General features: G+C 38.6%; 2 protein-coding genes across 2 annotated transcripts in view; one reads left to right on the plus strand and one right to left on the minus strand.

Moving 5' to 3' along the window:
• LOC126359950 (presenilin homolog) overlaps nt 1-9028 on the minus strand; it is a 155804-nt gene extending 146776 nt beyond the window's left edge. The window contains exon 1 of the mRNA XM_050007669.1: nt 8844-9028. The gene's annotated coding sequence lies outside the window, so the exon portion shown is untranslated. The remainder of the gene's footprint in view (nt 1-8843) is intronic.
• LOC126359934 (5'-3' exoribonuclease 2 homolog) overlaps nt 7666-13743 on the plus strand; it is a 407169-nt gene continuing 401091 nt past the window's right edge. The window contains exons 1-4 of the mRNA XM_050007668.1: nt 7666-7705; nt 8852-9272; nt 9362-9489; nt 11263-11374. Coding sequence (XP_049863625.1) covers nt 9198-9272; nt 9362-9489; nt 11263-11374 — 315 coding nt within the window. The 5' untranslated portion in view covers nt 7666-7705; nt 8852-9197. The remainder of the gene's footprint in view (nt 7706-8851; nt 9273-9361; nt 9490-11262; nt 11375-13743) is intronic.

Here is a 13743-nt window from a genome sequence, read left to right on the forward strand (position 1 = left end):
TGGCTAGAAGAAGGGATCGGTTGGTAGGACATGTTCTGAGACATCGAGGGATCACCAATTTAGTATTGGAGGGCAGCGTGGAGGGTAAAAATCGTAGAGGGAGACCAAGAGATGAATACACTAAGCAGATTCAGTAGGATGTAGGCTGCAGTAGGCACTGGGAGATGAAGAAGCTCGCACAGGATAGAGTAGCATGGAGAGCTGCATCAAACCAGTCTCAGGACTGAAGACCACCATGACAACAATATATTTTCTTTGTGATGTATGCTCTGTGTATCAATGTTGTATTTATATGCGTGTTTCATTATGTGCTTGATTTGTCCCATATCATGTAGTGCACTTAAGAACATTGAATGATTGCATTGATCAACAAAAAGATACAGTAAAATACAGAAAGCATGCCGTAAACAACTTTGGCTGATTGGAGTGGATTAAGTGTAACATGTATTTATTATTATAGTTGTTATTATTATCAGCAACAACAGCAGCAGTCATAGTTCTCAGTTACGTACAGGTGTAAGTTACTTGGTGGTACATTTATGTCAAAAATGAGGAGCGGAATTATTTTTCTCCGCCTGTGACAGCAGATAGGAAGTTCGACCCAGGCAGCTAATGTTGTAGATTCCAAGTGTCCATGGTCCTAGTTTTGTCTTTCATTAGGCCAACAAGCAGAAAACAGTTTTTAATTTTGTTCTTCTCCAATATACTTTCGATCTTGGCGGTGGGCAGCCCAGCATATGGAAGGAACAGTGGATGCTTTATGTCTTATTACAGATTATATTCTTCCTTTCTCCTTCTTACTCAGCTGAAGAACACATCTCATCTGTGCCTCTGAGTAACCGTTCTTCCTAAAGGTTTCCCTCAGATGCTGACATGTATGCAGTTTTTCTATGCCATGTGGCCAGGCATCAAATGTATTGTGTGCATATTGGTATAATTCCTTTAGTTTCAGATACATTGTTTTGAGCGCCACTCAGAATAAGTGAGAAGCATTTACCTTGGCCAAAAAGTCAAATTTGCAGTGGCAGAGTACAGCCTCAATGAAGGTCATATTATGTCATTATTTTGAACAGAGGTGTTGTGCTGGACGAATGGGTTCTGGGACTCGGTCATGAAAGACAAATCTTTGGTGACCCTTCCCTGAAGTGAGTGGATTGCCCAGGGGCTACAGATGAGTCAGAGGTGCTTACGGCCCAGCGTCTGTAAAGACACAAATCATACATGAATCCATCACTTTGTTTGAAGGTGACTTGTAGGAAACTTGTCGAGATGTTGCCCTAGATGTTGACTTATCTCGTAGTCTGAGAAGACTTCATAATAGAAATTCGCCGAGAAAGCCTGATTTCCCATATATCTTTTATACATTTCTCAACTACAGCTCTTGAAATAACATGTGATCCTGGCGAGAATTTCTTCTTTAACAAGCTAACTGTTTCTTAAACTTCATCTTATTTCATCCCTTGAAGTATGGAGTCCACTTCCTGTATGACACAACAGGGTATCTGTCGATATTACGATGTACCATGTGCTGCCCTGCTTGTTGGGGAGGTGAAATATTTCTTCAAAGAGTTACATATTGTGTTTATGGTCTTTCATGATTTTCCCTTCATATCTAATGCATGATGATTCAATGTCTCTGGTAACAAAAGATTGCTATACATACGAAATGCTTGTACTTTCCATCAAACATGGCTTATGATAGAAGATCATGCTGCTTCATTGCTATTAAGCTGTTTTTTTTTTTAATTCACAAGTTCTGTCTTTTCTGCTGACTTATTTATTCCTTGAGAAGCTGTATCTTTGCTGCCTTTACAGCACATTCAGATTGCAAATGGATCTTCAATATCAGTCTGGCGGTACTTCAATGTTCACTACAATTTAGTGCTCCCAAAGCCCCTTTAGCAACTAATGTCTGTAATTGTGTTTGGCAGAAAATTACAGAGTGAAATACTGTATATTGGAGAAAAAATAACTTATTGATCCATTCTTTATTGCAACTAACTATTACACCATAACTATAACAACAGAACAAAAAAAAACAAAGATATAATTTTATAATGTCAAGGAACACGGCTGCACACAGAATGAACATAAGTATCTGGAGCACTCACACCATGAAAACAGAAAATGAAGCCATAAATAAGCCAATACAACAAACTCATTGCTGTCAACACTCACACTCTTGTTTTATTGAGTTTGTTTGAGACCATTGACAGAGCTTTTCTGTTTGATATGAAATTGTCTCTAGTTAACCAACTGTTTATCAGAATTAACATAATAGACTTCAATCTCATTATTTTCAACATGTTCACGCATATAATGCTACAAATCTTTAATGTCAATGTGCCTGGTGTGGTTGTGATGTTCTGTGTTTTTAATCAGGCAAATAGCACATTGATTTTCAACATTAAGTGGTGTTGGTTTGTCTAACTGAAAACCAATTTCACTGAGAAAACCACACAACAAAAAAACTTCAGTTCCAGCATCTGACGCTGCTATGTACTCGGCCTTCATTGTTGATTACACGTTTCTGCCGACGTGAACACCGTGTCACAGGTCCACCTGCTAACAAGCTCATATAGACTGTTGTTGACCGACGAGTGTCATAGTCACCAGAGATGCCGGCATCTGAGTACACCACCAGCCCAGTAGAGTCATCTTTGTACCTTATGGTCATGTCCCTGGCCCCCTGTAGATACTTCATAATCCTTTTAACAGCTTGCCAATGATCGAGACCCGGATTATGTAAAAACCTACTCACCATACTCACAGTGAACATGATGTCTGACCATGAGACAGTTGCTGCAAACATTAAGCTGCCAACTGCCTGCTGATAAGGTTTGCTCTCCATCTCCTTTACCTCATGTTGGTTTGCAGGAGACTGCCCACTGTGCAACATGGTTCCAACATCAAACTGAGTGGAGTTCGGTTTTGAATCATCCATGTTGAACTTCTAAAGTAAACAATTGATATATCTTTGCTGGCCTATAGAGATTTATTTTGTTGAAGGGCAGTATTAGATTTACAATCCACAGAAGTATTTCCCATTGCCCACAGTAATTTCAAACATTGATTCCAGTGCTATTAAAACATTTTACTGTATTTTTGGAGACTTACAAATAAGCAAGCCATCGTCCACATAAAGTGTCAAGTAAACACCAGTGTCATCTGTTAAAGCACGGAAAGCACATTTGTCTGCATTCCGTTGCACAAGGCCAAACATTGTCAGAAAATGAACAAATTTTGGATTCCAACAATGTGGTGATTGTTTGTGTCCATATAGACTCTTCTTCAGTTTGCAAATATTGTTTGGGGCTTCTACAACAAAACCTTTTGGTTGCTCCATGTAAACTTCTTCTTTCAAATCCCCATTCAGAAATGCAGTCTTAACATCAAACTGCCTAATTTCCATATCTTGTGAAGCTGCTAAGGCTAATAAAACTCTGGTTGAATCATATCAGATCACAGGAGAGAATGTATCTTCATAATCAATGCCATTTCATTGTGAATAACCTTTCACACATAATCTGGCTTTAAACCGTTCAATTTTCCCTCAGAATTCTGATTCACATGATAAACCCACTTACATCCAGCTGCCTAGCGGTTGTATGGTAATGGTACTAGATCCCAAGTTTTGCTCTTCTTCAGGGATTTCATTTTCTCTTCCATTGCTTGTTTCCACTTTGATGACTCTTTCGATGCCGTTGCTTCTTCAAAAGTTTGAGGTTCAAAGATAATTTCAGGGCAAGCTATATCTTGGTACAAGCAGGTGCTCACAGATTAGATCGATCTCTCAGATTCATCCTTTGATTTTCTTTCATTTGTTCACCAGTATCATCCTCTTCAGATTGCTCTTGAAAGTCTTCTGCAGCATAGTCTCCCAGGTAAAATTCAGTATATCTTTGTTCTATGTTGAAGCTATGGGTTTGCCCTTCATTGAAAGAGACATTGCAGGAGATGGTAATTTTCTTTAACTCGGGATTGTAGACGCAAGAATTGGTGGCAGGGGTAAAATACAGGGAGCGAAAGGCTATTTACAATTTGTACAGAAACCAGATGGCAGTCACAAGAGTCGAAGGGCATGAAAGGGAAGCAGTGGTTGGGAAAGGAGTGAGACAGGGTTGTAGCCTCTCCCCGATGTTATTCAATCTGTACATTGAGCAAGCAGTAAAGGAAACAAAAGAAAAATTTGGAGTAGGTATTAAAATTCATGGAGAAGAAGTAAAAACTTTGAGGTTCGCCGATGACATTGTAATTCTGTCAGAGACGGCAAAGGACTTGGAAGAGCAGTTGAACGGAATGGACAGTGTCGTGAAAAGAGGATATAAGATGAACATCAACAAAAGCAAAACGAGGATAATGGAAAGTAGTCAAATTAAATCGGGTGATGCTGAGGGCATTAGATTAGGAAATAAGACACTTAAAGTAGTAAAGGAGTTTTGCTATTTAGGAAGTAAAATAACTGATGATGGTCGAAGTAGAGAGGATATAAAATGTAGACTGGCAATGGCAAGGAAAGTGTTTCTCAAGAAGAGAAATTTGTTAACATCGAATATAGATTTATGTATCAGGAACTCGTTTATGAAAGTATTTGTTTGGAGTGTAGCCATGTATGGAAGTGAAACATGGACGATAAATAGTTTGGAGAAGAAGAGAATAGAAGCTTTCGAAATGTGGTGCTACAGAAGAATGCTGAAGATTAGATGGGTAGATCACGTAACTAATGAGGAGGTATTGAATAGGATTGGGGAGAAGAGAAGTTTGTGGCACAACTTGACTAGAAGAAGGGATCGGTTGGTAGGACATGTTTTGAGGCATCAAGGGATCACCAATTTAGCATTGGAGGGCAGCGTGGAGGGTAAAAATCGTAGAGGGAGACCAAGAGATGAATACACTAAGCAGATTCAGAAGGATGTAGGTTGCAGTAGGTACTGGGAGATGAAGCAGCTTGCACAGGATAGAGTAGCATGGAGAGCTGCATCAAACCAGTCTCAGGACTGAAGACAACAACAACAACAACAATAATTGGTACTATACCCACCATAGCCAATGATAATCAATTTTTTTGATTTACTATCCCATTTTGACCTAAATTTATCAGGAACGTGAACATATGTCGCTGATCCAAACATCCTCGTGTGTTCTGAAGAAGGAGGTTTTCCAAACCATTTTTCATATGGCGTAACACTGTCGTTTGCTTTACACGGTCGGCGATTTAGGGTAATGTATGCAGCACAGTTGTGAGACAAATCAGCACTTAATAACATAGTGTGTGTACACTCAACAATGGATCTGTTTTCTCATTTAATTCGGCCGGTCTACTGTGGTGTATACGGACTTGTTTTCTCATGTATTATACCAATTTCCTTTAAATAATCTTCAAATTGCTTATTTATGAATTCGGTTCCATTGTCACTTCTCAGAACTTTGATTTTGTTTCCAGTTTGTGTTTCCAGAAACACAGGGAAAATATCATGCTTACTTTTAAGAAAATACACTAACCTGTATGAAGTGCAATCATCCTTGAAACCTATGTACAATTGTGCACCTGCAAGAGACGGTTTTCTCATCCATCCACTCAAATATACATGAATAAATTCGCCAGGAACTTTCGATGTTGATTCCAAATCTGAATTAAAAGATTTTATTTTGATATTGCCATACTAACGTGGTTTACAAGGAAGATTTTCAACTTTATACATATTGAAACCAGGTATTAAGTTCAGATCATCCATATTCTTGAGACCACTGAAATTAATGTGCTCAAGTCTCTCATGCTAGATCATGGTGGAATTTAGGGAAGCAGGATTTACCTGTAGTACGTCTGGATGTTTAAACAACATTTGATAACACTGATTGTCCACTTTAATTCCTGCTGCAATTAGACCTGAACTGAGAACTTCCATTCCCTTGTCGTCAAAAATAACTTTAATTCGTCTTTTTGTGACTGCTCCCATTGAAAATAAATTTTTCTTCAGCTTAAGAATATATACTGTGTTTTCAAAAAAATGGTTCAAATGGCTCTGAGCGCTATGGGACTTAACATCGGTGGTCATCAGTTCCATAGAACTTAGAACTACTTAAACCTAACTAACCTAAGGACATCACAAACATCCATGCCCGAGGCAAGATTCGAACCTGCGAACGTAGCGGTCACGCGGTTCCACACTGAAGCGCCTAGAACCGCACGGCCACACTGGCCAGCTTACTGTGTTTTCCAAAGTGCGCGGTTGCCATTTGCTCTCAACTAATGACTATACCGCAATTAATCCAATGCCTTCTGCTTTGACGATCGAGTTGACGTCAATTTGAACAAATGAGTCATCCGAACGAATTGGCTTGAATGTGTTGAACCGCTCTTTGTGTGACGTCATATGTTTACACATAGTACTCTCAGCTAACCAAATGTTGTCAAAACCTCGAGCGAAAAGATATGCATGTTTTGCACGCGAAGATTGGCGCTCAGATGTATCAGTTTTCGTATTAAGTTTTGTTAAAAGTTTTCTGCACCAAGATTTAAAATGTCCCTTTTTGTGACAGCTATAACATTCAGCGTCTTTTCTACTGACCATGATAAACGGACTGTTGTTACTGGTATTGGAACTGAACTTGCATGTTTTGTCCACATTAACTGCTGCGAAGGCTGTAGAGTTTCCGTCACATTATAAAAGTTTTTGTTCTTGTTTCAATAACCTTAAAGCCAAATCATAGAACGTTTTTTGGTCTTCAGCACACGAGTCTCGTACAGTTGAAAAAACTGCGAACTTTGCTGACAGACTTCCCAAAATTTTAGACATTTTGTCAGCTTCTGTAACAGCTTCTGCAACACCAGCTAATGCTCGTGCCAAGGACTCGACTTGACTGATGTGTTGTACAATTATGTCTGTTGGCGACATTCTGTAATCAAATACTTTCTGCTTCAAGGCCATTTTATTAACTGCAGTCGCTGTTCAGAATAGTCATTAATCTGGTCCACATTTCCGCTTCATTTGTGCACGTCATAACAGATAGCAACTTGGTCAAATTACATCACAGTAGATACAATGAGCATCGCCTTCACATTTAGGTCGTCCCAAGCGGTTTGACTCTCACCAGCTTCATTTGGCCTCGGTTTCCCCTCAACGATATCGAGCACTTTTTCATCAGGAAAAATAATTTGCAACTGATATTTTCACAGCTGGAAATTTTTACTGTCAAATTTCTAGGTGCTGTATGTTTTCATTTTATCCATCTTCGTGTAGGCTGAATGTAAGACAAATTTATAATACTCAGTTTAAAACGAAAACGAAGGTTTTCCACAATAGACCAATGGAATACGACGGTTGCAGAACTTGAGCGTCACAGTTCACGTGAATAAAAGTCCGATAAAAGCAATGAATTCACAGAACAGAAACAAATACTGTATGTATGCGTTTGCCTGGGCCCATAACAGGATGTCTTTAACTGTGTTTGTCAGAAAATTGCAGAGGGAAATACTGTATATTGGAGTAAAAATAACTTATTGCTCCTTTCTTTACTACAACCAACAATTACACCGCAACTGTAACAACAGAAAAAAAGAAACAAAGATATAATTCTATAATGTCACAGAATGAACATAGAACATAAATATGTAGTGCATTCACACCTCACAACAGCAGATGAAGAGACAAAAACAAAAAACTGTGCAACAAGCTCTCTGCTGTCAACAGCAACAATATTTCAAGTATGTCGTCACAGTTCTGCTTGTAAATCTACATTCATAAGATGCAAACTGATGTCAAGTTCTTGGCAGAGGATAGTTTCCTTCGGACAAGTTATTAGATCTACTTTCTGTTTCATTCATGTATGGAGTGGGGAAAGGGAGATTGCTTAAACTCCTCTGGGTACACTGTAATTAATTGATACGCAAACGTAGATATGAAAGTAACTTTAGCATCATGTGTGACAGCTAAGTAACAGAAATCGATGAAAACTGGATCACAATTAGAAATAACTACTACATTATAGTACAGAACTTTACTGAAGCAAGTGCACAGTGAGATGAATAGAAATGACACTTCTATTCAAATACAGTAATTACTGGTAACCTGAAGTCACCACGATTTATTATGGTCTCCTGAACATTACAAGAGGTGGGTTATGGTTTTTAATAGGGTGTGTGATCGCCATGGACAGCAATGTGCTCCCGTGTAGGCCACAAGTGCAGTAAGGAATTCTTCTGGTAGGGCGTTCAACTCTTCCACCAGAAGAGTTGAGAACAGCTGGATGGTTGTTGGCGAATGTGGACATGCCTGCAATATGTGCCCCCAACAAGTTCTTCGCGTCCTTGATGGGATTTAAGTCCGGGGAATGTGCAGGTCAGTCCATTCGCCAAATATCCTCTCACTCCATGTGCTCTTCCACCAGTGCTGTTCGATGTGGTCGCGCATTGTCATCCATGAAAATGAAGTGGGAGCCGATTGCACCCACATACAATGCGATGGAGTATAGTTTCACAATAACATTGAGTTTACCATGTTCAAATATTTGGAGGTCAGTACACCTGTGCAACAATATGGCTCATTAACATCTGGCCCATCAAATGATGATGTTCGACAGTGTTCCCGGTTAAGTTAGGTATTCTCATGTGGTGATAGGTGGCAACATGCTTTCAAGTATAATGGACAATGTATGGGGTGCACGTATGTAACACGTTTGTAGGGCGACTGAAAAATTTTATTTAATTAATAATACTACATATTCGCTATAAGTAACACATTTTTACTAATCTCTTACATCTACGCTATTTATCCTGTGTCTTCATGCTCTCATGATATTTCTTAATGTCGTTTCTGTAATAACAAATCAGGAAGATAACTCACTTTTACAGGGAGATCAGCGGTCTTTGGACTGCTGGGCAATCATTTTGCCACACTTTGCACATCTTACAACAATTAAAGGCAAGACGATCACAGCTCGTATTTTCCTCAATACAGTACTGCATCAGTAGTACACCACTTACACAAAGCTGCCATTGGTCATGACTCCGACTTACGTGAAGTGGGTCCTCTCTGCTGTCTATGTACATCTTTGGTAATTGGTGACGAGCTTCGGAGGCATGTAGAAATTCTTTGGGGTGTATCGACAGGTTTGAAAACAAGTGTATTGTACGCATGAAGACATAAACAGTCCACCGTTTTTAAATTTTCTTCAGGTTGTAAAACCGAAGTGGGACCATGGGAGTGCCAGCATTTTTTCGGTGGTTGAGCAGAAAATATGCATCAGTCATTGTGACATGTATTGAAGAGAAGGTAAATTCTTTTTCTGTCATTGTACAAATGTTTGTTTGGTGTGACTACTCAAGACATCACCTAATATGCATACATTTCTCTGTGAACAGGCTAAAGAAATAGACGGACTGAAAGTTGAAGCGGATTCGAGTCAGCCGAATCCAAATGGCGTTGAATTTGATAACCTTTATCTAGATATGAATGGAATTATTCATCCTTGTACGCATCCTGAAGACAAGTAAGTTGCCATTGACCGATTACATTCACTTACAGGACTTTGCTACAATACGTGTTATAGTAAACAGTCGTGTAATTAGTATGTTAAGTGCCGTCATATTCGTCAACTTAAAAATTTTGAAGGTGAGAAACAAATCAAAAACAGTTTTAAATGGTAGGATCATTGTGAAAAAGATAGCAAGTGTCGGAGATAAAGTGTTAAACTAATATGCCATTTTGTTACTGACAAGAAAAGAAAATTAATAGGGATCTGCCTTGAGAATTTACTGTCATCTAGATGCAACACACAAGAGGAACATGTCTCTTTCGATGTGATAGGGGTTTAATTCGTTGTTAGAAATGAAGCAGTTTTGTAATGTAACAATTAGTGGTTTGTACGTAGGGCTGTAGAAATAAAATATTGAAACTCTGCATCTTTATTTAGTGTGTCAATCCGTATATATTCGTCATGTACTAATAAATGGCAATAGAACAGTTTTACACAACATGTTACTAATTTTTTTGTTTCTGTGTCTTCATTATGTTTTGGAACGCAGGTTGTGGTGTGACGTATTGATCTGTAGTGTAGCTTGAGGCTTAGATTATGTTAAATAGATACAGTTTGATTGAGAGTAGGATAAGCAGTATCAAAGACTTTTAGTAATGTGTCTGCAGTTAAAACACATTTATTAGATTTCTTTTACTGCTCTTGTTGGGTTAATCATGGATTAATTCTATTTGGGTATGCTGTAACTTCAGTTTTAGACGCTTTTTCCAAGTTTATAATTCTGAGAATTATGGTAAATTGTTTTCAAATATATTATATATGAATATTGTACATACTAAATATTTTTAAAGTTTTATCAGTATCGGTAGTTTTCTAATCCTGAGGCTGTTCTGTATGAGGAAGCTTAACTATTTCAAAGTCAGCAGCAACACTTGCGGCTAGCTTGTTCATCTACAACTCTTGCAGAACAAGTGTTGAGTTAGATGTAGTGACTCCCTTTTTTTATTAAAAAAGAAATTACGTGTGTTCCATGTCAATCACTGTTTTTATTTTGTCTATTTCTGTGGACACTATGCATTTTGGAAGTGTGTATGTGTCAGACACCTTCTACAGCAAAAACTAAGCACTTTGTTTACTGTTCTTGCAGCTGTATACTCCTTCTTAAGAAGAAAACTTTTCGGGGGAGGTGGACACTGCACTTTTAATTGTGCATAAACAAAAAAAGGAAACAGAATTGGTGTTTTACATACTCGTTACACCTGGAAATAACTCCCATGATGCATATATATACTTGTAATGTAATGCCCAAGTGCTGCAGATACAGACTGATAAGTCAGATGTGACTCATGAGTTTTGAATTAGTTACACAGCAGTCGGGCTACATGTTATGAGTTGGAGGAAGTAACTTTTAATCATGCAATGATAAATGTATGAATTATAGTTGATGCATTTAGAGATTGTGCTTCTGAAGTGCCACAGTTGTCTTTGACATAGTTGAACTTAGTTATCAACTTTTTCATACAGAACTTCTTTAGTCTTTATAACTATTATAATTTCTTTGTATATTGTCTTTTTATCTCTTCCTGTCTGATGTGTATATGAATCACATTATCAGCAAAGTTACTACAATAATTCATGCTGATGTTATGTTATAACATGGATTTTTATTATGACTCGACTGTGACTACACAAAAATGAGGCAGCATGCTATTGTTTTCATATTGCTAGATAGTGTTTAATATTGCGGAATTGTTTATATATGTATAAATGTTGTTTTTCTTTTAATAGACCAGCACCAAAGGATGAGGATGAGATGATGGTTGCTATCTTTGAATGTATTGATCGATTATTCAACATTGTGCGCCCACGCAAACTGTTGTACATGGCCATTGATGGTGTGGTAAGTTTACCGGATGTTATTTACTGTGTGGTGCAAACATTGGGTTGAGAACTGGAATGCAGTCTTATAAATTAAAGTACTCTGTCAAGCAGACCATTATCAAATACCGAAATTTCGGACTGAAACTGAATTGATCTTACTATAATGCACTATGAAAAAAAAAAAAAAATTAAGCCCACAGTGTCTTATTTGCAGTAATGTTTCAGATACCTTAGGCATTTTGATGGTTATCAGTGATAATTAATATTAAAATCCCTACTGAAAAGAAATGGAGAAATAGTAGATGAAAGTATGAACTTGTTGGAAGTGAAATAAGAGTTGTGTAAGTGATACAGGGGGGGGGGGGGGGGGGGCAATCACAAGGAAATTGGAATTCCTCAGATATACCAGTGCTTCAGTAAATGGATTGAAAACCACTTACTTTTATGCTAATAAATGACGTGCAACGAACAACCAGTATCATGACTGAGGAACAGACATATTTGGGTGTGGAACAATAGAATGGCTTCTGTTCTATGTTTGTGGTAGGCCTTCTTAAAAATATTGAGTGTTTCTAAGTAGGTCAGTGGCAGTATGTATGTTTCACTTCCAGTAGATTTTATTTATTTCAATTAGGAATCCAGATTGAAAATGTACTGAGTTAAGAAATGATTCTGAAAGACATGTAGCTATTTTTCTGAAAGAGATGTCGCTATTTTACCATTTTTGTTGTTCATTTTGTGTCCCTCTTTTTTATTGATATGTTTAATTCTTCCTGCCTATTCCTCTGACCCATTTTCTTCATTCCTGTTTACTTCCCTTTGACAGGCAGACATATTGGATGTCAAGAGCCTTTGGATTAGTAATGAAATTGTTAAAAAAAAGAAATTACTATAGCCGTATCACCATAGTGACTAATAGTAAGGACGAGCTTAAAGACTTAGAATTCCAGCATAAAAGTTTTAAGGAATCAACAGAAGCATCCGATTCCACTCATCTGCTTTGACCCGTGACATTATGGTTTGTGACGTCACTATGAAGCAGAGTTTTTGAGTTGGTTGTGTTTAATGGTGCCTTCTGGTGGTTTATGTGCTGAGTGTAATGTGTTGTATAGGGTTCATTTGAGGTTTGGTTGTGGCAGTTGCAATGCTATTGAGAGTGTACGTAGTTGGTGGCATAATGTGGTTTGGAAGCGTTTCCCGTGAGTTAAGGTTTTTTGTGTTTATTAGTTTGGCATTTTTGTTAGGTCTTAGTCGTTTCATGTTTGTTGTGTGGGACGAAGTTTAATTTGTTGTATAGTTTCTGTTGTTAGGTATGGATGTGACAGTGGCATTCAATAGTGCATCATTGCATGCGGAGATGGGGAGGACATGATGTTTATTATTAAATTTATGCAGTTATGTGGGCTCATAATATGAGGCTTGTAAGAGTTTCAGCGTCTCAAACCAGGGACGCTTATATGTCGCAGTGTCAGCAGGATAACCTCTGGCGGTCGATAGGACTCGGTGCCTGGTTCGAGAAATGTAGGTTGACCATGAGGGCTTATTACTTTTGTTATAGGTCCTCTACCAGTTTTTGTGCACCCAAGACTGGTGCGAGCGAGAAAACAGTGTTGGGGGTGGTTTCCTTTTTGTCGAGAGGTTTGTTCTGAGTATAAGTATAGGGGGAAGTTGGGTTGGTGGGGGCTGGCTTTTGAGTTCAGTAAGGGTAAGTATTGGAGTGGTAATTCTTGGGTTGGTTTGTGGCTGGGGGGGGGGGGGGTTGTTATTTTGAGAGTTGGATATACTGATTGTGTTTTTAGGATTTTGGAGGGCCATACCAAGAGGGAATTGGTAGGTTTGATCGTAGAATATATTGAGGAGGGAAGCATTATAGTTTGATGGATTTTTGTCCTGTTAGGGCTTAGGGAAGAGAGGTTATGAGCAATTTGTTGGTAATCATAACATTGAGTATAAAGAGTATGAAACTGGGGACTGAACTAATACGATACAGGTTTTTTTGGGGGGAGGGGGCTATTAAATCAGTTATAGGGAGGGGGAAGAGGCACTCGTCCAACCTACAATGAGTACTGCTGGCGGAAGAGCGTCCCTGGGGATTATTGTAGCTTTTTTAAAGGGTTGTGGGTGAGATGTATAGGCCGAGGGTGATATGTTGAGGGGTTGGATTTGTTTGGGTGTTGGATGGGGTGGGGGGGGGGGGGGGGGTTGTGGGTATTGGTTGTAGAATTAATGGGGCAGGTTGTGGGTGGGGGGTTGCTTTATGATTATGTTGCAAAGGACCATTTTGGTTGCAGTTTTCGTTGTTTTGTAAGATGTGCTTCATTTTGGTTTATTTTGTGTTTATTTGTTGTTGGTGTGTAGGTGTGTGTGTGTGTGTGTTTATGGTGGCCA

The sequence above is a fragment of the Schistocerca gregaria genome, chromosome 1, assembly GCF_023897955.1.
Source record: "Schistocerca gregaria isolate iqSchGreg1 chromosome 1, iqSchGreg1.2, whole genome shotgun sequence".
NCBI lineage: Eukaryota > Metazoa > Arthropoda > Insecta > Orthoptera > Acrididae > Schistocerca > Schistocerca gregaria.